The sequence below is a fragment of the Vidua chalybeata genome, chromosome 1 (genome assembly GCF_026979565.1).
Source record: "Vidua chalybeata isolate OUT-0048 chromosome 1, bVidCha1 merged haplotype, whole genome shotgun sequence".
NCBI classification, from domain to species: domain Eukaryota; kingdom Metazoa; phylum Chordata; class Aves; order Passeriformes; family Viduidae; genus Vidua; species Vidua chalybeata.
In genome coordinates, this window is record NC_071530.1 from 116,873,134 (window position 1) to 116,897,300 (window position 24,167).

The 24,167-nt window shown below is 38.9% G+C and overlaps 1 protein-coding gene across 1 annotated transcript in view; it reads right to left on the bottom strand.

Annotated features, from left to right (window-relative positions):
* The window catches only part of ASPH (aspartate beta-hydroxylase), a 110,145-nt gene extending 109,397 nt beyond the window's left edge, over positions 1-748 (bottom strand). The window contains exon 1 of the mRNA XM_053963052.1: positions 578-748. Within this exon, the coding sequence (XP_053819027.1) occupies positions 578-638 (61 nt within the window). The 5' untranslated portion in view covers positions 639-748. The remainder of the gene's footprint in view (positions 1-577) is intronic.
* Between the last annotated feature and the right edge of the window lie 23,419 nt (positions 749-24,167).

Here is a 24,167-nt window from a genome sequence, read left to right on the forward strand (position 1 = left end):
TGGGACTCTTCCTCCTTGCCCCGAGAGTTACAGAAACCATCAGCTTAGGTGCTCCACCTACAACTGATCTAATAATTTTGACCTAACCAGGTCAGTCTGAAGAGATATTCCACATCCAAGTTTGGATACGAGAATATGAAAGACTTGAGATTGGGGCATCCCGGTTCCACCTCATCTTCCGGAGGAAGAGGTCTCGGGGCTACCCACAGATGCTGAGGCCTGCCCGGCGCTCATCTCATCCCTTCTAGGGAGCTTTCGAGGGGAGTCCCCGCCGCCCAGGCCCGACAACTTTCTCCTCCACGTGAACTCCCTGGATAGGGAACGGCGGGAACGCGAGGGACACATCCCGGCTATCTACCCCTGCGTCCGCCTCCCCAGCTCCCGCAGCGCGGGAGGAACCAGAGGGGCCGGCAGGAGGGGAGGGAAGAGAAGGGCAGTAGCGGCAGGGAGAAGGCGCAGCATCCCAGCGCTTTGCCTGGCGGCTGCCCCGCATCGCGGGGAGGGCCCTTCCCTCCCTCCGGCTCCGGCCCCCTTCCCCGCAGAGCTACTGCCTCGCTCTCGCAGCAGCGCCGCTCACCTCTCCTGGAGCCGGGGCTGGGGCTGCCGCCGGTGGCTCTGGAGCTCTTGCGGGAAGCCATCGCACCTCCCGTCGGGCAGCGCAGGGGGCGGAGCGGGAGCGCGTCGGGAGCCGCCGCCGCCACCCGAGCCCTGTGTGCGGCGGGAGCGCGCTTAGGCCCCGGCAGCGCGACCCCGAGCGCTCCGCGGTCCCGCCCCCGCGCCGGCCGCCAGCCAATCGCGCCAGCGAGGCGTGGCGCTGCTCGCCTCCGATTGGCGGCGGCGCAGCGAGGAGGCGGGGCGGCGGCCCGCCGGTTGCGCGCGCCCGCCGCGCTCCCCCGCCGCCGCCGGCCCGTTTGAACGTGGCACAGGCGGGCGCGAGCGGCGGCCTCTCGCGAGGGTTCGGGCGCGCCCCCGGCGCTGAGGGAGGGAGGCTGGGGAGGTGAGGGGGGGGTGGGGGGGGAGAGGCGACAGGGCAGCATTTATATGGCGAATCCGCCTAAAGCATCCTGCCCTGTGCCTTAAACCGCGCTCCGCATCCAGTTAAACGCCCGGGTTGTGGGAAACACCGTCGATGTGTATAAATGTCTAACGGTCTGAGAGGATGGAGCAAGGCTCTTTTTGACGGTGCCAAATAAGAGGACAAGAGGCAATGGAGAGAAACTGGTGTACATGAGGAAGAACTTCTTTATTCTGTGGGTGACCAAGCACTGGAGCAGATTGCCTAGAGAGGCTGTGGAATCTCCATCACTGGAGATATTCCAGAACCGTCCGGACACAATCCTGTGCCGTGTTCACTGGGCTGACCCTGCTTGAGCAGGAGGTTGGACCAGATGAGCCGCTCTGGTCCCTTCCAACCTGACCCATTCTGTGACAGATTCTACGGAACTGCATGTCAAACCTTCCAGAGAGCGCCTTTGCAATCAACAGAGTGAAAGGGTTTGAAGTTTGTCGCGTCAGACGATGAGTTCCCCATGAGGCTTTAAAAATATTTTTAATTGACTCTGATAAAATAAACCTGGGATTTTGCAGGAGTTCTGGATGCCTCTTGGTAGTGATATTCAGTTTGACACTGCGTTAAATACCAGTTTGGCATGACACTAAAAGTCTGAAAGAAAAAAGCAAAACCCAGCTTTGAGTCCTGACCATAAATACAGTGTTTTGAGTCAAAACAGAGAGCTTTGCAAGTGGACATGTGGAGGAGGAAGCCTTTGCTCAAATCAAGGGTTAGCACTGTGTTTTGAATAGTAATGCCATGAAGCTAACCAGAAACAATAATTTTCTGGAGAGCATTAATCAGTATTTTTAAATGAGATTTGCACTTAAATGCTGAGTCAAGTAACAGGATATCAGTACAGACAATAGAAGTAAAAGCAACTAGTTTTGGGAACATCAAAGTAGTGATGCCTTCTTCTTGGTATCTCTCATGTGAGTTAATTTGTCTCTAGTGCAGTTGAGTATCTGAACTTTTCATTTGGTTATGGCACTCTACCAGAGTCTTATTTTCACATGATGTGTTAGTATTTAATATTTTTTGAGATGCTTCTCTTTTGTTTGGTGAGACTAAAGCTGCTAGACAAGTTTAAAAGCTGCTAGGGAGGAGTAGATGTACTCGTGACTATGTAGAATTTATCACAGAAAAGCAAACAGGATGAATTATTAACATTTCAGCAAATTGGAAAGCACAATGCAAGGAATAAATTGTCCTAAGAAAAGCACAAAAGAAAATTGTAATCTGGTACTGAGATTACTGAAAATACAGTAAGTAGTAAAAAAATGGATGTGTGACTATATTCTTGCGTGTAGCAATTACTGTTGATTGAGACAACAGCTGTTTGTGGTTAATGTGGGACACAGTTTTCTGAAGATACACTACTGGAAATTGTACTTTGGTAAGAAAAGAGATACTGAGAACATTGAAGCTACTGGACAGGCAGGGACACTTGGAAGGATACTGCTATTGTTTTACTGTTGATGCCTTTTGAAGGCTGACCTAGAACAGAGGCTAGACAGAGCTAAAGAATAAAGTATTTATTAAGAGGCCTCAAATAGATCCACCTTGGGCAGCAGAAACCAAAATGGCCATAAAAATGGACAACAGGTCACGGGGTCTCACACTTTTATAAGTTCTGGTCCATTAGCATATTGGAGCTAATTGTCCAATTACAGCTTTAGCCCATGAAGTCCCATCCTTCTTGTTTTCTCTCTTCAGTCCACTGTTGTTTAAGCTGTTGGGCCTGAGATCTGGATCGGCTGTCCTCGGGTCCCCAGCTAGAGAAGATATTGTTTTGTCTTCCTATTCTGTGGAGAAAGCTTACTATTGCCTATTATGAAGCCTAGACTTAAACACTAAAGTAGAATACAATCTGAAAAATATAAAAGCTAAAACCTGAGGCATCACTGTGAATGAATCTTTTGGCTTTAAATGGACTGTGAAATTCCTTACTTCTGTTTACTTAGGTACACAGCTGCCAGCACTTTGTAATTGGTGTATTTTGGTACCTGCTTGTACATTCTTCTGCCCAAGAAGTCTCCCTTGCAAGATTAAAATATACTCCCAGAGGTACAAATGCTTATACAGTATTGTATGTTTATGCTGATCACCATCCTTCTGCATGATCTTGTCATTTGGAGGTTTCTGTTGATCTCTTACAGCATCAGGACTTTTTCCTCCCAGTCCGCAGGCAACTGCAAGCTCAAGAGGAATGTTAGATAAGAGGGACGGTTGTCTTCTACTGATCAGAGAACGTTTTTCTTTTATTTCTGCCTGATATCTCTGATCATACATTTAAATCTGATCCTGTCATATGGTTTTAGATGAAGCAGATGTTCAGCTTAATTTGCAGAAAGCAGCAGACCTGATTTTCCTACTGGGATCACCTGAGCACAATTCATGTACAGGCTATGGGATCCGTTTTGTGCTATTGAAGAAGCTTAGGACAGCTTGATATCAGTTCTTATAGAGAAAGGAACACCTAATTTGAATTAAATTTGCTAGGGTGACTGTTGCTACAAATGGTTGACAGTGCCTTCTGATCTGAAATGTAATGTAAATTGAAGTGAATATCTAAAATGTCATTTCTGGGAAAGATGACAAAGAGAAAAGCTGACAATGTGGTTAGGTGTAAGTGCATGTGAATGGCTCACTTTTTAACAATAGTTAGTTAACTAGTTGTTTTAGAGCTACACATTTGGTACATTGTAAGGGTATGCAGGAAACCACAATAAAATAAAGATCAGCTTTGTAGGAGGAAAAGAAACAGGGCAGAAAAAGAATGTAACAACTGGTTGGTAAGGCAAGTTGGTAAGACAAAGGAAGAAGAAATTAACGCCATAAAAACCGGAGTTATAAATAAAGGCAAGGGCTATGAGACAGACCACAAAACGATCAGTTGGAACCTTTCTGCTTAGATCAGGCTTTTAAAAAAAGAAAATAAAAAATCCTTTCTCACTGTCCTAATTGACTCCTTGTTGAGACTACAGCTAAACTAAATTTAAATTATATTGCATATCATAAATCATTGTATTAAAGAATGCCACCAATTAATGAGCCCCTCTTGGAAAACAAATGCATGTTTTTACTATGCATTTTTGTTTCCATAAATACCTTTGCATTAGTGCAGTCACAGCTGTTTTGCTGTCCTGATTCATTCAAGCACAGTGACTCTGCTGTTTGACAGAAAGAAACACGTCCAAGGTGATAAGCAGAAGCAGCAATGAAATAATTACAGAAGAGAATTGTGTCCAATGTTCTAATTTCTAAAAGAACTGCAAATATATGACCTGCCTATAACAGTTAAATGGGATGCTGAGTGAAAAGTATTATTATTAAAGAATGAGTGACATCTCCTTAAAGGATCGATTAAATTAGGCCTATATTTTTCACTTCCTGTATCATAGCTGAATAAGACATTTTAAATTCCCCTTCACCTGTGCCAAAATCAGAGCTATAGTTTTCTGAGTTTATTTCCATTCACAGTTTTTCTCTGAATTTGTCATGAAGGCATCTGTTATACTGCTAATAGGTTGTGACATTTATTGTATTAAAAAGTATAATAATTGAAGGCTTAAAGGGTTTATCCTCATTCTGTTGGTGTCCGTTATTCATGTTGATCACTGTGACATACAGCTTTCCATTCAACTATATATTTCTCATTAATAAATGAGTTTCAATTGATTATTAAGCAAAAGCCCATTCTCCAACAAGAGAGGAAAAATTATTTTGTGTCTTAATACACTTCATTGAAAAGAGGTGGAGAATTCTCAGGATGGCAATAAAAATACCATGTTAAAAACTCCAAGAAAGTGTAAGATTTTTGATTGAAAACTTAGGCATTTAGGATTTTAAAGTTTTTATTGCTTTGATAATATTTTTTTTATGCATGGTGAGTGAACTATGCACCTTGCTAGCTACTTGGAAAAGGTGCTCCCACAAGGCTGTGTTCAAAAATGTGCCTTGGGTAAATATAGGGCAAAGAGGGTAATGAACAGGTTTTACTGTTTGTTTTCTGGATTATCAAGTTGACACTTGAACTTCTGATCATTTTTCTGGTTACAGGCAGTTCAAAGAATCACCCTCCAGATATTTGCATTTATCAGCCAAATTTCTGAATAGCACTTGTGGAGAAACAGATCAAATGTTTTGGGAAGAGGAGGAGAGAAGAGAAGGTGAAGAGTGTCTCACTTATCCAAAAATAAACAACTGCATTGTCTGTGTTGGTGTTCCACTTATAACTAGTTGAATCTGCAGTAAAGTAAGGTGTAGTTGAGTTGTTTATTCTTAATAAGGAAATGTCTATTTTATTTATTTATTAATTTATTTATTCTAACAGTGCTTCTATGACAGTAGACACCTGTTACTATAATTGTGTATTCTTATATAATCTTAGAACAATTTCTAAATAGTTGGTGTTACTGACATATAGAAGGCAGCCATTTGTTTGAGAAGCATTCAGAATATCAGACTATCAGACACAAATTATCCAGAATATCAGACACAAAGAACTTGAGCTAGGTAAAGCTGGTTCAGGCATAGCTAAAGCTGAAGTAAAGTTTGGTTTTAAATTGCAAGGTAAAATGTAGGTCAAAAGCTTGTTCTCATTGCTCTCAGCTGATTTGATCAACCACACTGAGGAGTAACTCAAATAGCATTTGGCCTTTGGGTCAGTGGTGTGGCCTAGTAGTCTGGGATTTGTTACAGCATTGCTTGGATTCTGGAGGTCTTAGTGCAGATTTTCCCAGGTCTGATTCAGGTAAATTGATCCCTGTGAGTGTAATCAAAGCTGAGAATGCAGCAAACTTCTCAGAGCAAGATTTTTTCATCTGGTGATTAGATTTTGCATAAACTGTGAAGATATTTAGAATTTAAGTGATGCCTTTTGTCATGTCCCTGTGCACCAACACAGTAAAGTATGGATTTGTTTCCTACAGCATGAGATGCCCAGAAGAAAAGAGAAAAAATTTATTTGTGCACCTGTAACAGTTATAATGTGTATTCTTGGAAGACCATGAGAAATAAGCCTTGAAAGGTATTTAAACTGGAAGTCATACCTTCCAGGAGAGCTCAAATAGTACTACACTACAGATGAAGACTACAACAAACCAGGATCAGTATTATTTCAATTATCTTAGGTACAAATTCCTCATTAGAGTGGCAACAAGAGAATGAGGTTTAGTCAGCCATTCCCAGCATGTGCCATCATACGTGCCACTGAAATTAGCAGGAAAAATAAGGAGAAGGTGCTTTGCTGCCAATGTACTGCCTGCTCTTTTCAAGATATCTGAATTGTTTAGCAAAAGCAGGAAAGAATCAAAAAGGTCTGTAGCCTACAATTGCATTTGGTAAAACCATGGGAGCAAAGTATTGCTCCAGTGATATTTAAAGAGCTATCTGAATAGCAGAAATTTCTAGTCAGAAGCTCCTGAGTTTTGTTTATTTAAAAAACAAAACCCTCTATTGGCCATAAATTAGAATTCTTAAGCTTGAAGAATAGATGAACAGAATTAGCAATGGATTTAATAAATTGTCCTGATGAATGGTACATTTCCTGTGAGTGACTTGGCAGCTTTCCAAAATCAACCTGGAATATTCTTATGAAATCAGCCATCACTGATGCTTACCCCAGATGGCATGTCTGAACTAGTCTTGTTAGTTCACACTGCCTAATAAAATAATTTTGTGAATTTTCCACATTAGGAAAGAAAACAATTTGTCCAAGGAGCAGCAGGATATACTGTGCCTAAATTCCTGGAGATTTGTTTCATTTATCTCCCTAAACTCTCTCCCACCTCTGCTTCAGTAGCCTTTCATCTTCCACTCCGAATTGTGATCATCCCTGTGGATTCAGATGGTGTGTACTGTCTGGTTAGTGCATAGCTGAATGGCTGCCATGCTCTGCCCAGCACATACTTGCTGATTAGTCATCCTGTTGGCAAATTAAAAAACTGAGTCCTCTCTAGTAAACTTTGTATCTTCAGCTATAAATAAATAACGCTCAAGTGTATTTAACATATGAAAGATTCTATGGCCTTGAGAGGCTTTTACATATTCTGTCATTCCAGAAAAAAGAATGGAGAGACTTCACTCAGCTGTATTTAGAAGAATTTAAAAACTGAAAGCACCTGCAAAAATAGGTAAACAATAGCTAGTATTCTTTTTAAAAAGAACTGTAATTGATAGAGCTTGCCCTGTAGGAAGCTTTTTCAGTCCAGGCCTCTTGCTTAGGGATCCCCCCAGCTAGTGTCAGTCTGGCTGTAGTAAAGGGACAAGGCAGCAAATAAGATTATAGTGTTCACTTCAGAATTACACATTTCAGTAAACTAGAACTGATAAAATGCTAGAACTCTGCTGTGTTCTTTTTTTGCAAGTAATTCTGAGAGGGATAACCTGTAGCATGAGATCTCACACCTGGGAGTTTTTCCCAGCCTCTGGAAACTACTTCTGCCTAGGGTAAGCACACCCACATGCCCCAAAACCCACAAGAAATGGGACTTCTTAGTCTAGAGACAAAGTCTTAGTTACCAGTTAGTGCTAACATTTCTAAACCCTCACCTGGTCCTTCATTTTATAAGGTGAAAGAGTAAAGCTTAAGGTTGCTGTTTTCATGACACAAACTATTTCTATTTCTCTCTAAGTCTATTTCACTTTTCAGTGAAGAAATGTAACTTAATCATAGAATCTTGGCACACTCAATATCCTGCATTCATTGGGCAAGTGACTTTTAGTAATAAAATGTTCTGTGTTTTATTCATTAATCTTTGGAGCTTGATGATGTGAGTAGGATGTGGACAGATCTGAGAGGAGTTGGTCTAAAATTCACTGTATTTCTTGACTCTCTTGAGATAATGAAATTTCTTTGTATTTTTTATCTGGTTTACTGCATATTGTAAATAATGTATTTGAATACTTCTTTTTTTTTTTTTTAATTGTGCATTTTTAAATTATTCTGCAATGAGCATTTTCTGCCAGCTGTAATGCGTCTATTAGATCTGCTTCAGTTTTCCACAGGTATGTCTTTCCCTCCTACGGGGGCAGAACACTTTCAAGAGTGGTTCATTTTGCTGTTTGTTTACATAGACCCTGGGGTTTTTGTTTGGGTTTTTTTGGGTTTTTTTTTTTTCCTCTGTATTTCACTATAATAGTTTCAGAAATTTCTATTAAAAATTACTGGACTAGTAAGGTTTATTCATGATTGCACCTAATGTCAAGTAAAAACCAATTTTTTGCTAAACTTTTCAAACTGAAAAACAATTACTTCATTTATTTATAGTAGTTAGGCATGCTAACTCTTGTTTAGGTGTAGCTTAACTTAAGAAAATACTTGGCAGTACTGAACATTCAGGGCAGCAGTATACGTGCTTGCTGTGCTATTAATCTTGTCCTCCTTCAGTGAGAGGATGGGGATATGTATTTGGTAATCAAAAGAATAAAGTCTGTGACACAGAAATATGTGACTTCTTTTGTTTGACATGACACAGCCAAAGCAGGTCTGTTTGCAAGCAAACTGGAAGAAATGTCTTTGATTAAATACAGGTAATTAATATTTACTGTGATAAAATATGTAAAGAATAAAAAGTGTGTGTGTGTGTGTCTGTGTGTGTATGAAGCAGTCTGAACCAGACAAGAACAAAGGCTAAGTCCAGGAGCCAACCAAGGTGGGGAGTGGGAGTCAGTGGTGTTAGATTTAAATGGAGTGGGAACGGGAAGCCAGAATATCAATTTGTTAAGAGCCTATTTACATAAAGTCTCTGTGGTGCATTGAATTGCCAGCTGCCAGTTCCATCTGTCCATAAGCTAGTGTTTTCCTCTGGTAGTAGTAATTCACCTTACAATTTGGGTATCTTGTAGATGTGGTGGTCATGATAATGTATCCTGTATGTTATGGGGAGAGACTACTTTGCCATGGAAGTGCACTGTCATTCCAATGGAAAGTTTTCTGGTTTGTGGCTATGGAAGATCAGTTACATTGAAGGGTTATCATTCATTCTTAATAATTCAGATGACTGTGAACTTCGAAACTGCTCCTATTTTTATCTGATTAGTCAAGCTAGGTGAATTTAAGGCTAAGTCCAAGAAAGCTAACATTCAAAATAGCAAATTTAAAAAAAGCTAAAAAGATCTTCAGGCAGAATCTTTTAACATTACACATGCAAAAGTTCCTGCATTTTTGAGGGCCTTCAGCTTTCATTCCCTTACTTTGTGTGGAATGGAGGCAGGGTGCCAAGTTCTGTATATTATAGAGTCACAAATAGCAGACTGTCATTCAGAGCATGAGTGGGTCCCAGCTCCACAAGCTGACAGATACCTGTCATTTGTGTGACATCTGACTTTCCATATCAGGATTAAAGTTACTGTTTCTCAGCAGTTAAGATGCTGACTTCATTTGCCCATATGATGCATTTTATAATAAGCACTGGTATACTTCCTTCTATGTTCTTTCTTCTTCACATGCCACCTTAAAACTCTTGGCCACAAAAAAAAAAAGTAGCCCATGGTGAGGACTGGTGCACTGTAATCAATAGCATGGTACCATTTCCTAGTACTCCTTGGCTGTCCATTTGTGGTCCTCTATGCTGACTTTTAGGATGTGTTCCTTTGCAGAAAGAAGGAGTCTGTCTTTTATTGTGATGGTCAAGTTCTTCTGATCTTAGGTGCAACAGCAGTGTGAGTGAGAAACAGCTGAATGGAGCAATGCCAGCAAGAGAATCTGCCCTTTGTTTCTTTTTTGTTTCCCATGTGAAATTCATAAGCACAGCTCTTATACTGGCTCCAGGATAGTGTTGAATGGCACATAGAGCTGGATCATACCAACTGTAATTCTCTTGGTTTCAGTAAACTTTACTGATTTACCACTGTAAATTCTCTGCCATAGGCTTGTAGCCCTCAAATTATGTTATGTGGTTGGAACGTACTTGCCTGGGGAGTCTAAGATCAAACTACCATTAAATCTTCATCTTGGTTAAAGACTTCAAATCCTGATGCTCTTTTCTCAAACTTCTTGCTATCTATTTTTCTAATGCAAATTCAAATTCATTTTTTAGTGGTAAAATTTCCACTGACTTCCATTTACAAAGTCATTATTTATCTTTCTGAATTTATCAGGCTAGGACGTTCTTTGTAGTAAGGTGTTTTACAAACTGTGCCATCATCCATTGTCAGTAGGAGGAAGTTGATGTTGTGAAGGTACAATTACACTGCACTGTGAGACTTCACTGCAGATGTAAAGGAAGATAGTAATATGAAACTACAACACCTATCACAACACATTAACTGAAGTAATGAACTGTTCAGCCTAACGTTGTAAAGAAGATATCTTATTTCTTCTGTTTGCTTTACTCATGACTGGCTAATAAAATGGCATTAATGTTAATTTAGAAAAACAGCCTGTGAACCTTTTGTATGCTGGTACATTTGGAACAAAATGTTTTAGTAATGAGAAGGTATTTGGACTTTGGGATGGAGCTGAGAAGGGTGGGGATGCAGGAAAGGGACAAGTAAGAAGTGGCAAGTACAATTAGGGAATTTTATGTTCTCAGGTGGGTAAGCACAACCCCAAAAAAGTTTTAGTTGTTTAAACCCAAATGTACTTAACTAAATTGAATCAACTGTCTTTAATTACATTTTTATAAAATCTAACTTTAAGCCATAATGTGGGCGTTGAGTGGATATTACCAGAAGAATACAAAGTAGCAGAGAGTTCCTGTCACTGAGAGCTTGCTCTCCATGGGGAGGACATGTCCTAAGAACTAAGAAAAGGAGTAGAAAAATACCCCTACCTGACATCAATATAATGCTGGCAAACATGGTGTGTCCAACATGATCTTGGGGAAGAGATGGTTGTTGTTTAAAAGGGAAAAATACTGAGACATTAAGGGGAGTGTGGAAGCCAAAGAAATGGCATTTGAGAAGTTCACGTGCAGTGGAGCTGAGAAGAAAAGTTGACTGATGGCACTATGCTTGGTTAATCCCATCAAAAGTATTAATAAGCAGCTAATTACTCTAAGGATTTGGACTTTGATGATCTTTGTGGGTCCCTCCCAACTCAGGATATTCTATGATTCTATCAATTAATATTCCATTAGACCAATAGACCCATCAGTGGTCATCAGTGATGTGGCTGGAGGATATTGCTATAACAAAAAGGCAAGACAGGTAGTCACGTGCCTACTCCAGAAGTCCATGGTGTTTCTCAGCATAATTTCATATCACAAGTGAGAGCAGCCTACAGGTAATTGGTTATCCCCACAAGAGAACTGAGTGTGTATATTGAATCCCTAATTGTGTAGCTCCTCCACTTGTAGTATCCAAATATAGACCAGCTAAGTCTGTTTCTCTTCTTCATAGTGGGCTGCCACTTCCATTTGCATTAATGAAGAAGAAGAGAATAGAGCTGCCCTACTGTAATGCAGTGACAGAAATGGGCTGAGGGACCCTATCAGGGGAGATGTAGGATCTTGCTCTCTGTGAAAGTGGGTGAGGGTCTGAAGTTTTATTTCTGTGAGAGGGGAAATGATGTTTGGATCTCTACTGGAAGACCATTCTTGCCCCCTGGGGAAAACCTGCACAGAGATCAAGTCAAACAAAAAACTCCTTTGCATACTTGGAGTGTCATTCTTAAGGCGGTTCTGTCCACTTTTATCTTTGCTTTATCCCAGGATCCTGTAGAGAAAGAGGTGTACCTCAGGACATAATGAGCAAAGCAAATGTCTTTGCTGTCACCTTCACATCTTCTTTCAATGCAGATCTCTTTTCCAAAGGCAGGAAATCATCCCAAAGGATATAAATACCACCTTTTTGTTTGTACAGTATATAATAGCTCAGGTTGAAACACAGTTTGTATGCAATCCTAATGTATGAGTTTGTATGTGGTGGTTTTGTGTGTGAGCTTAAATATACGTATACATATCTGTTTATTAAAGCCTTACTGTAAACAGGCTATTGGTAAAAATTTTCTCATAGAGCGTCACAAATTTTAAAAATAATGCTAAAGAGTTTATTTTGACCTACATATGCCAAGGTGTGTCTTGGAATGTTTTTCATCCCATGCTAATCTATACTGCCAAAGGAGAAACTTGTCTTCAATCATAATTAGAATAAGAAGAGAAAGTGGCAGGTGAAGTATTTCTTTTTTTTTTTTTTTTTTTTTTTTTTTTTTTTTTTTTTTTTTTTTTTTTCCCTTTCCTTTCTAATATCTATAAAATATCTGAGCTTCCTGGACTGACTGCAAAGCTGGCCCTTCGGCTCACCCCCGTGACTGTGAGTAGTTGGATTTTCATTGGGGGTTGCCAATGGCAATATGGAGGCTCTGGGGAGCAGGAGGATCTATTTACTTTATGTTGTTACTGAATTACGTGATTTGGTCTGAGGAGTGGTTATTATCTTGTTTATGTATTACTGAAACCTTTAAAATATTGTCAGTGATGCCTACAGCATTGAAGGGTGGTTTTAAAATCATGTTATCTAGTAAGTATAATTAATTAAATAGTGTAAAAATACATCCTTGCAAGTTAAAATCAAGGAAGTTTTCCATATTTTTTAGAAATTTGAATAACTTTATGATGTTGAGTTTATTTGCTTGCATGTAAAGCTATGCATTTTTATTTTGTATAACATTCTCATTTCCAGTGCCTGGTGGACCATGAAAATAAATTGGAAGTAAAATATTTAATGTAAATGAAATTACCTTGGAAGTCATCTGCATATTGAAATATAATATATGATAGGACTTTGTTCTTTTTCACCAAAGAATCCTGTAACAGTTAAAAGATAAGAGAACAAGATTTAGTAGACATAATCAGTTCTGTTGTGCACCTAGTCTAGAAACAGTAATAAGCTTCTGCTCAAGGAAAAGGTTAAAAAACAAGTATCAAGATCTATGCTACAGAGAGCCAGCTACTCAGGACTGCACATGTGAGGAACATTCCTTTCTAATCTTTGTAGGTGATCGGGTTATGCCCTGGCATGGGACCATGGAGTGCTCATATAACCTTCAGCTGGCTCAGCAAATGACTATTCTTGAGTTGCTGACAAATCACCCAGCCCCTTAAAAAATCTTGCAATCTGTATGTACTGTATTCATGTCATAGGGAATGTAATGGTACTAATATAAATCCATTTTATGTTAAATGGCATGTCCTTTAGTTAGAAAAGTAATTAATTACTTCTAATTTCACAAAACAGAAATCTGTTTTTATTAAGAACTTCACAATTCTCTGGAAATACAACTTTTCTTTCCCTAAACAGAGATATTCTTCTATTCATTATATTTTACTCTATGACAATCTTGATATTCCACTGTCTTTATTTTTGGTCTTTGCTTCTGTCAAGCATTTACTTATTTTAAATTAACATAATCAAAAGAACACTAAGTGTTTTCAAGAGATTTGTAAATCAATATGTTAAATTTTTCTGGGCATTAGAAGCACCAGAGCTGGGGGGGAAGATTAACTGTTTGGCACCAAAGGCAAAGGGGAACAACCTACTGTGTCTAACAAAATTTACATAAATCATTTTGTTATTTATCCTAGTTCTACACAGTAATGTTCTCTTCCTGCTTTAGATCTTCCTGCTAAGTTAATATTTTGTAATAATGACTGTACAAATACAAATTTTGTAATTTGTTTCAGTGTTAAGAGCCATCCTGACATAATAGGCAGGGAATTATGAATTGAGAATGGCATTTAAGTTTGGCACTATAACCTTCAAAGTTCTCTTCCAGCCAAAGTTTTTGTGTTATTTTGAGGGAGGCATCAGTAGTTCTGTCCAAAAAACTAGAAAAGGCTCTCTGAATAAACAAGAGCAAGTCTAGCATTCTTGTTCCAAATCCTTCATTTTGAGGACATGGGAAAAGATGTGGTTTGTGAGATCCTATAGGCTTGGAGTGGTGTGGGGCCAGGCTGAAATAGTGGCAGTTACTGCAGCAGAGGAGGGACTTTCCTTGGCTGGCTCAGGAAGAAGAGTTGTAGTTGCCTGATGGTAATGCCCAGCTGATTTACAGGAAGAGTCCTCTCAATTGCAGCTGTGCTGCAGTTCAGAGAGTTCATGCTTTCTCTTACCCAAACAGGCAGCACAAACATGAATGCCACAAATCTGAACACGACAAACCTGGCAGCAATGGCAGAGTTTGTGTCACAGAAATTAATCAAGGTAAAGCCCTCTGAAGCAGAACTGTGTGATACATGTGTTGCTTCACTGAAACAGATGTGAAAAAAGAGGCGATTTGAGCTAATGACTCAGTGGACCCATGGGCACAATTCTTTTGTTGCTAAATTGTATGTCAGTAAACCTGGTAGTGTTGGGAATAATGGTATGAACATACTTCTGTTACATGGTAGATTTTGCTCCTTTTATTGAGTGTATTGCTCATAAATGTGTACATTTAATAGAAATACAATTGTGTGTCTTCTTTCCTCACTCCTCTTTTTCATACTTACTATCAGATCTCAGTTTTTCAGGGGTTGGATATGCAGAAACCTAGTAAATGTAACTAATGAACAAGCAAATCCAGCAAACTGCAATGCAAAATATGACTGGAAAAAGGAGAAAGCTTCATTGGCCATGGAAACCACAGAACTGAAGCTGAGCCAAACTGGTAGGTGTGGATACTGAAGGTGTGGCTTTACTGCTTTCAGAACATGGCTGGCCTGCATGAGGCAGTTCAGATGACTCTGCCTCCAATAATGTGGTTGAGCCACCTCCTAGATAACATAAGTCACCAGAGGTGTTCTGAACAGTTGGCTATCAAACAAATATGTGGCTCCCTGTTCACAAAGCTTCACTGGATTTGAGAATAAATGGAGGGTGGACAGGGACATGGTTTAGCTTCTCAAATCCAGAAGCATAGGCCTGATCACCTGGCTGGCCTGTATGTGTCTAGAGGTGCAAAGCAGATTTGACACAGTAGTGTTACAGAGAAGATTCAATCCCAATAGGATTGGAATAGTATAGACCTTCTTAAGTGTTATTTAACCATAGCACCTGTATTAACAAAGTGTAGCTCCAGGAACTCAGTTGCAGTAGCATGAAGATTTGGGGCTGCTCAGAACTCTGTGAGCAATACTCAGAAGGCTGTCATAAATGGGAACAATCTGTAGCTCACTGTTGGTAGAGCTAAGCACCAAAGAGTGATTTCTGCTTTTGTGCCAAAATAAAGCAGATACAGTCAGGTCACTCAAGGGAATGTGAAAGATCTATAAAAGACAGCACATAAGATTTGCACAATAATACCTGCACATATCTCTGCTGAGTCAGACTTTGTATTTAAAATGCCTCATCTCTTGTGAGACACTGCACTTCAGTCCGAGTCTTTTTTGAGAGACTATTTTGAATACCCATACTGACCCCCTACAAAAAAAGACTAATTGTAGTCATATGTTTTGTATTAGTAGAAAGGTTTTAAGTGGGCCTGTTGCATGCAAAGGGATAAAAGGCCAGGATTTTTTTTCTGAGGTATAGCTGTGTATGTGATGTTTAGATTCTAGAGTCAATTTGCACTGCCTCAGACCATGGCTGAGGTGAGAGAAGAATCTTCTTGCTGAGAAGTGGCACAAAGTGCAGAGATGCAGTTTTACCTAGTAGGTTCACAAATACAGTTCAGCATTTCACAGACTTAGCAGCTCAGTTTTGAAGACACTGTGTGTATAAATGAGCTTAGCACAGTTCCTGAGCTAATGAGCTCTGACTCTTGCTACTGCACGATAACTGGGGCACAGAGCTGCACTAATACAGATTTGTTGCTCTGTGGCCTGGAGCTGGCTCACTGTTCTTAGATTCCTGTGAGAATGCTGGGCCCACGCCATGCTCAGCACAGTCAGAGCCTGTTGAGGTCTGTCTGCACCCATCATTGCAGAGTGATTTGGGAGCTTGTTTCCAGTGTCCTTTGAATGAGTCTCAGATGAGTCTTATTTTTCTGGTCTTTAGAAGTCCTCTAGTTCCAAACTACTTTTTGGACACTAAGTAGAGTGTTTTTTAAGCTTCTGATTTACCACCATTTGCTGAAGAAGAAAATTACTTTATTCTAGATAAATGTGAGTTCAAAACACCATAATGGATTCTGAGACAGTGACAAAAACTGCTATAAATAGCTGGCAATAATTTGGGGATTTGTTTGAGTTTTGGTTTTGGGTGGGTTTTTTTTTACATGGCTTTTTTGTGGTTTTTTTGTTTGTTTGTTTGTTTGTTTTTTTAGTCTTTCAATTCTATTATCAGATGTATGAATGTGGCATTTTGGCAAGGTGTCATTTTCCAGTTCATTGCTTTGGAATGTCATGTGAGAAATGTGCATTCGCATTACAAGTCACTTTAATGGGTAATTGGATAAATGCGATTTAATGAGAGAAATGAATTTTTTAAATCAATGTTTATGTAATTCATCTGTCAAGAAATTACCCTTATGCTATTACATTAAGAGAGACAAATAAAATAATGAGATTAATAAATTATCACATACTGAACACTTGTGTTAGATATGCTCTCTCCTCTTTTCAGTTATGTCTGTTAGTAAGGCTTTTGCAAGAAAAGAAAATCATGATGGGGCAAGTGAAGGTTTAACAGAGATTTCCAGTTTGCTTCAGTCCAAATTTAGACAGTGGCCTTTGTGCTAGAAGTCTCCAGGCTGTCTCCTGTCTGAGACTCAGAATTCTGATGCAGATGCCCAAGTCCTGGTGTACACAAATTTCCCCACAGCAGAGTGTCCCAAAGACTTCCGTGTTTGCTAAAGATGTTATGCTGACACATTCAGGTTTCTCTTAAGAATGACTTCTATAGTTCTCTTAAGAAACTCCCTTAGGACTACATTGGGATTAGATAAAGGAGGAGGTTTGAATTTATTTTACATTATGTTGGTGATCTGGGCTGCTTACAGTCAAAGATCAGAAAGAGGTTTGTCAGAATGCAGAAAGTTTTATCTGGGATGGAGATGAGCATAGACCATGGACTGACAATGGGGACACTGTGGTAGAGGAAAGTATTTGTCAATCTCTATGATCATTTTGGCTCTCAAAGTGAAAGTCTTACATTTTGTTGTCTCTGAAGAATGTTCTGACACTGCTGTCAGTTAAACATTAACTCACCTCTTTACCAGATTTATTTCTGTTTTGTATAATGGCAGTGCCTTTTTGGGATTTTACTAGGGACTGCTAAATGGGATTGTAAACTGAAAAGCCAGTTTTCATACCTTGGAAATTGAAATAGATTTGTATCTTTTACAGGCTGAGAAGAGAGAGGGTTTTGCAACCCCAGCTTCTCTAGAGACTTATATACTACCCCACTATATAGGAGGCCATTGACAGTGCTCAGGTTGTACCCCATAACTTTGTCCTGGGGTAAAATTCTCATTTATATGATTTCTGGTTGCAATTCCCAAAACTAGTATCATGAGTTACAGCAGATGTAAGTTACAAAGGCCTTTAACAGACAGTGGGTATTCTTCATGGGGCAGGCACTGAAATCCCTAAGTTGTGTTTGCATTCACAGGTACATTCTATGCTCTTCTTACATAATATAAGAAAGTGTTTAATCTGTCACCTGGGTTTTCTTTTTCCTCCAAGGAAGTTTGCATCTCACCTACTCTCAAGTTCTTACTGAGACCTGAGACACTACCCAGGGAGTTAGTCTTTTGCCTCTATGGCAACAAATAAGTCCTATTTATTCTAGCTGAGCATGCGGTTACTCTTTAGGACACCTATGTAGTGCTGCTTACTCTTTTGTAAGAGTATGATTTAAATTTTATTTATTTTGGAAAAAAAGTATCTTGCTCAAGACTATTAATCAAGAGCTTTTTTGATATATTAATATGAATACTTTTAGGATTCATTAGCATAAAATATTTAGCTTTACTGCTGACAAAGTGTGGAGCTTTGGAGAAATACATAAAAACTTTATAGTGCTATTAAACAGTCTCTAAATACAAAAGGAGAATTAACTTTTGTTTTTCATGGTCTATTTAGAAAATTGGGAAAACACTAATGCAGGTTACATCTTTCTCATATATAACACAGCTGTTATTTGTAGTATGGGCAGAATTATTTTTTTTGTCATTTTCAAAAGTATATGAGAAGTTATTATCCTCTTTGTACCCTAATCATAAGATATTTTGCACATAGCCAACACTTCTTTTGAGTTATTTTTTTTCAGTTTTTGCTGAAGTTTTTGACAGTAATTACAACCATGCTGGTTTTCTGCTGTGACTATGTGTTTTGTCTCAAAGGAATTAAAAAATATATTTCAAATTTTAAAGGTTGTGCATTTGCAATTATTATTCCATAAACCCGCTCATTTGTTTTCTAGCTGAACTAATCCAGGGCAGGGGTTAGAAAACTTTCTGAAGTTTTTTTGCAGAGATTTCTACCCAACAGCAATACTCAGTTTGAGGCTGAGGAAAAGTGTGATTCTCTCTTTGCCAGTTTAAGCTCCTGCTAAGTGCAACAAGGTTGCAGACTTGGTGGCTTCTGAAGCTCTTCCTACTGTGACTCAGTTCCTGCCCAGATTCTGTGGATAAGTAAGAGCCTACCACCACCTTGGGGTGAAGAAAACACTTGAGTGAAGTGTTGGTGAAGCCTTGCTGTTGAAGTACAGAGACCATAACACAATGGCCATAGCAGTAGTGTACTGCTGCAGTCCTGCAGTGCAACACTGCGGCATTAATTGGAAAGCATTCATTTCAGTGATATTTCTGAAAAAAATCTCTGTCCACGCCTTTCTATGCTTCCTAAACAGGGAGCACCAATGGAAAAGAGTGCTCTGAGCTCCTGCTGAGTGATTCAGCACTTTTCAGCGCCTGTCTGGGTGCTGTGTACACAGAGAGCTCGTTAATATGTGTCTTTTTGGAGTGTTGTTTGCCCTTTTCCCAGTGGTACAAGTAACGTTCCCATGACTTTTACCAATTCCCAATCTGTGCATAAGTTTAAAAGTGCTTACAGCCTCCTTAGCAGAGGGAAATTATTATGTGGTGACATAGAGAATTTAGAGCTCAATAGCACTTCTGGAATAATACCCTGTTATGACTGCTTACTCCAAAATACAATGGCATGCAGAGCCCCATTGAGGCTGTTGCAAAATGGCTTTTAGTGCAGCATCTGGTTTTGGTCAAGCTTGTTGTGTGTTGCAGGGCCAAAGGGACTGTGGCTGCAGCCCTCTGGGAGATAGTGCAACTTTACCCTCCTTTCACAGTATTTTCTGTGGGAGTTTACAGCACACAACTGACCCTGTCATTCGCTTGTGCTGGTATTCCCCTGTTTCTTCTTAAAAAAAGCTTCTTGTTCTAGTAATTATCGCCAGACTATTTTGAGTAATATAATGTCCTCCTTTGATTTTTTTTTTTAATGACAGTTGAAACTGTTAAAACTTCCAATTTTTTAAAAAATTATTATTTTATCTTAAATCCTGTAAATGTTATTAGTGTCAGCAATTTAGAAAATGCCTTGTAGCAATTTTCAGGTATACTGTATTCTTCCTGGGAGTTGCATTGCTCAGTCACTAGAAATAGAAATTCCGTGTTGGACTAAAAACACTACAGCTAGTGAAATTCTCCTGGATCCCTAGATAAAAACATGTGGGAGTCCTAGACAAATTCCCACAATTAGACAACACTGTCAGTCCCTGGATATTTGAAGTTGTTTAGGACATGGAAACATTTCTGCTTTATTTTTACCCTTACATGGAGGCTTTTTTAGTATCATGTAAAGATAGTTGTATAGTGCAAAAATATGATAACTTTAAAAGATTGAAGATGGAAGTACTGTAATTACTATAATTGTAAGAGCTGTTAAACCTAGGCTTTCTTACCAGACTGTCAAATTATATAATATCAACTAAGTTGTGAACTAGGAGGAGGGGTAAACAGAACATTAATGCAATTGACAGGCATTTAATATAAATACTAAAATAAAGATACGTTAACCATCTGAACTCTATAAAAGACTTTCAAAGTCTTACATCGTTTTCAATGTCATGTGTTGGACACAGTACACAGTATTCCTCAGGAGTAAAATTCCTGGCCAGTCAAGCACATACCAAGAGGGAGATGTGTGACACTATTTCAGTGGTGTGATATTTTTACAATATACAATAAACTGCTTCTCAAAATACTCGGATTTCACTGTATTCACGTGGGTTTTGCAAACCTGATTTTAGGAGCACTCTGGACTTTGAGTATCATGTACCATGTTTGCAGATTTGTTTTAATATGCTAGTATCTTGGATATTTTAATAACTTACCGTGGTTAAAAATATAATTTCCTGGTTGTATAACATATCTCTCTGAAAAGCAGCTTTTTAGGAAACATAGGACAGGAATCCAACCCACCAATTCTTGTGAGCATTCCTGCTTACTCGGAGAGGATGGACCCGTATTAGGGAGTATATTTCTTCTCCGTAAAGGACTAAGAATTTCAGTTTCCTTACTGCTCATTAGAGGTCAGTAGTGAAGCATGATGGAAAGAAGAGTTCAGCAAGCATTTAAAGAGCTCAGTCAGTCTCTTCTGTTCAGGATTTTAGACAGGAAAAAGAATCTGATTTCCAGATGTAGAATTTAATTATAGTCTCTTAAAAGACATTTTGTGTTAAAATGAATGAGGGTATGGTTTATGAACACTGGATAAAACATAAAAGTAATTAAGTCCTTGGTAATTTTTATGTTCTAGTAGAGTATCCAGGAATTGAATGCATGCTAAATGATTTTGTAGGCAAACCCAACAGATTTAAATTACAAACTAAATGTGTAATAAATATCTCAGTATTCCTCCCAAAAGAGATACATTACATGAGAGAAAGCCACATTGCTGCCTTAAGGACAGTGACTGTCATCTTCATTTCTGACTAATCAGTGTTATTAGAATATGGTGAGTACCATCTTAAAGTCTCAGTTTTTATGACCTCTCTTGTATTTTAATGTGGATGTCAAATCACAAATACATACGATGTAACTCTCACTTGGTCACTGGTGTCCTGAAGTGACATCTGATCTTGCAGTTTCAAAATGTACCATTAAGACCCATCTCCCCTCTCCTCTAAGGCCCATTAGGGCTCCAACCCAAGTTACCACTGTTAAGACTCGATTACTTCCTTTGATTGAAAAGTTGATTGCCTCAACTTTTTAGTCAGCACCTTAAAATAGTAGACCCCAAGGGACTAACAGTTCATACTGGTAAAAAGGGTGAAGCAGTTTAACAGTTTAAAACCAGTGCTTTTAAAAATTCTTGAGTAATTTACATAATCTGAAAAAAAAAATCCTCTGCAGTCATCTTATTTCAGAGTGAAGAATCACTGTGATTTTCATTTTGGTCTTAGAATTATTAGTGTACTAAATCAAGTAAATTGCATATCATGCACAGGTAGGTTATTTTCTGGATTTAATAATGCAAAATCAATAGAAGCATTTACTGCATTCTGGTGCTTTCTGAACATGGTCTGAGACAGTTTTTCAAAAAACAGTTTTTCAGCACTTGATCTACTGTGAACTCCTGCCAAGGCAGTCCCTCATAAACTGCTCCCACCAATCTCTGAATTTAATATCTTCCTTCCTCATCCCCTCTTCAGGTTTTGCTCAAAGCTTCATGTCAGCATTTCAGCCTTTATATATAAGAATAAAAATCACAGTCAGTCAGCTCAAACATGTGCATCTCTCTTATGGAAGTTTTAGGTTTTGACGTAAAGATAAAAAGAGGGCCTTTAAGAATCCAAAAACTTCACTCCTTGTCTTCTCCATCCCATGGTATCACCTTGGCAAGGAGCTGGGCTTTTTCCTACTGAAATCAAGCAAATAGTTATTGATGGCTTTTTCTGGAAGTTACAATTACCTTTAAAAAAGAGAATATTCCTTCCATCAGTATCAGAGATATATACCCATCTCCATCCACTGCCCTTTCCAAGCTATCTGGTTGCAATAACATTAATCTCAGGAGTGAAACCAATGGAATCGTTCTTTCTGTTTGCAATATGACTTGTGTTAAACGTAGTACATGAAAATCCCTAAAGAAAGCAGACACTCAAAACTGAATCTTTCTCTGATAGACAGCACAGAGTTACCTGTTCAGACTGAAGTACCAGGAAACCCATTCGCATTTTTTGCTGACCATTCTCTTAGGACATAGTTATTCCCAGGAACATAAATATTTTTAAAGTGAGGTGGTAAAGTCAATGTGGGTAGTAAAGTTCAACTGCATTTTCGAAAGAATCTCAGGGACTGTATGTATATTCAGCTTCTGAAATTGGTCCTGTTCAGTGGAAGACTGCCTAAGATGAAAGTTTAAACTTGTGGAAGTTTCCTAGCAGGGAACTAGTAAATAAAATATAAATGTTTGATTGAGACCCAATAGATGGGCCTCAAAGGTAAGATGTAACCATACTTGTTTTTACGGAAGTAGAGATGCACCCTCCCCAGGAAAAAAATTATATAAAATTATTTCATTTTCTACTGCATGTTGCAATTATAATGTGTGTTGTGAGTCAATGAGAAAATAAATCCCTGAGATTGTCATGTAATTCTGTCTTCCTCTCATTTCTCTTCCTTTCTATTGGGTAATGGCACAGTTGTGAGACTTTGCAGACTTTGCCTAAGCAAAGAGTGCTCTTAGATGCTGAAAGGACCCAATGTTTAAATACCTGGTTGTCCCTGGCATGTCTTCAAGTTCATGGGCAAAACCTCTGGGTACTGTTTAGTGAGGAATGATGGGGCATTGTGTTCTGAGTCCTGGCTGCTTGAGCTATGCAGTGTTTCTAGGTTAATTCAGCAAGTAAAAGGCCAGTTTTTCTGCTCCATTAGGTGTGACCTGTATAGCCAGCTAGACTTAAATTGATTTGAATTGGCATTTTGATTCCCCTAGTCCAGGGCTACTTGGAGGAAGAGAACAGCAGGTATAGCAGAGGAGGTGTTTTGTTCTGCTCATCAGTCTCCTCATATGTTTTTGGTTTTTTTGGGTTTTTTTTTTTGTTTTTGTTTTTGTTGTTTTTTGTTTGTTTGTTTGTTTGTTTTTTTTTTTTTTTTTTCTTCTCATGAGGACTTAGAGAAAGGAGCAAAAAGGCACAAAGATAGTTTAACATCATTCCACTATCTTTTTCGTGTCATGCTTCTATTGCACATGCAAAAGAAGTAACTACAGAGTAGTGTAGAGATTTCCCATATTGCTTTAATGTAGCAAAGGAGAACAGTCCTAGCCCTTGGCCATGGCAGCATGGAGCTGCATTTGTTTAAATCATAGAGGATGTATGTTCTCTATTTACTTTTATTTCCTAGATTGAAGCATGGGGGGAAATTTTTTCTATGCTAGATTTCAACTTCCAGAGTATTGTAACATATTTTGATCTTTTATCCTTATTTCTCATTCAGTGAAACAGCAGGGAAGACATGCTGTACTGACAGAGAATTGTAACTTCCAGGTACTGCTAAAGTTGCACTAAAAACTGCTCTCATTTCCCAGCCAGTCTGTGCTTGGTTCAGTGCAATTGTACTGGTCTTTTCTCCAGGAAATGTTCCAGAGCAATGGTCTAACACAGCAAGTATGCTGTGGACCTAACCTTCTAATTTGCTGGCACTTTGATCTATGTAATTTGGTGTTATAGGTGCTAAAGTGTTGAAAATCCTGATCTGAGAACACTCTGCACTAACAAAAGTTATTTTTTTCCTCCATGATTTCACAATGTAAGAGCCAACCCAGAGGCAAAACAAATCTCATTCAGAAAACCAGAAAGGATATTTCTTTGGGTATCTTCCTATTTGCATGATTATGTAACTGTCTATGGCAAAATAAGATGCCTAAATAGAAGACCATTGAACATATTTTCTATTTTACTTTTTTATATGAAATTTTTTTTCCTGTGTCACTTATGGGTTACTTAACATGAAAGTAACATTTCCCTTGTGTATATAATCAGACTACACTCAGACTTAATATCAGCAATTGCATTTTGGAAAATGAGACATTTTTCCCAAAGTACACTGGAATTTATTCCACTAACAATTTCAGTAATTAAAAAGAAAAACCAGTAATTTTATATCAAAATATGCCAACTTCACACCATTATATGACATTCATCTATACTGTAGCCCTGCAAAGTTTTGTTCAGATATCTGTTATGTTGTCTATGAAGCAAAGTATTTATCTTGGTAATCTGTACC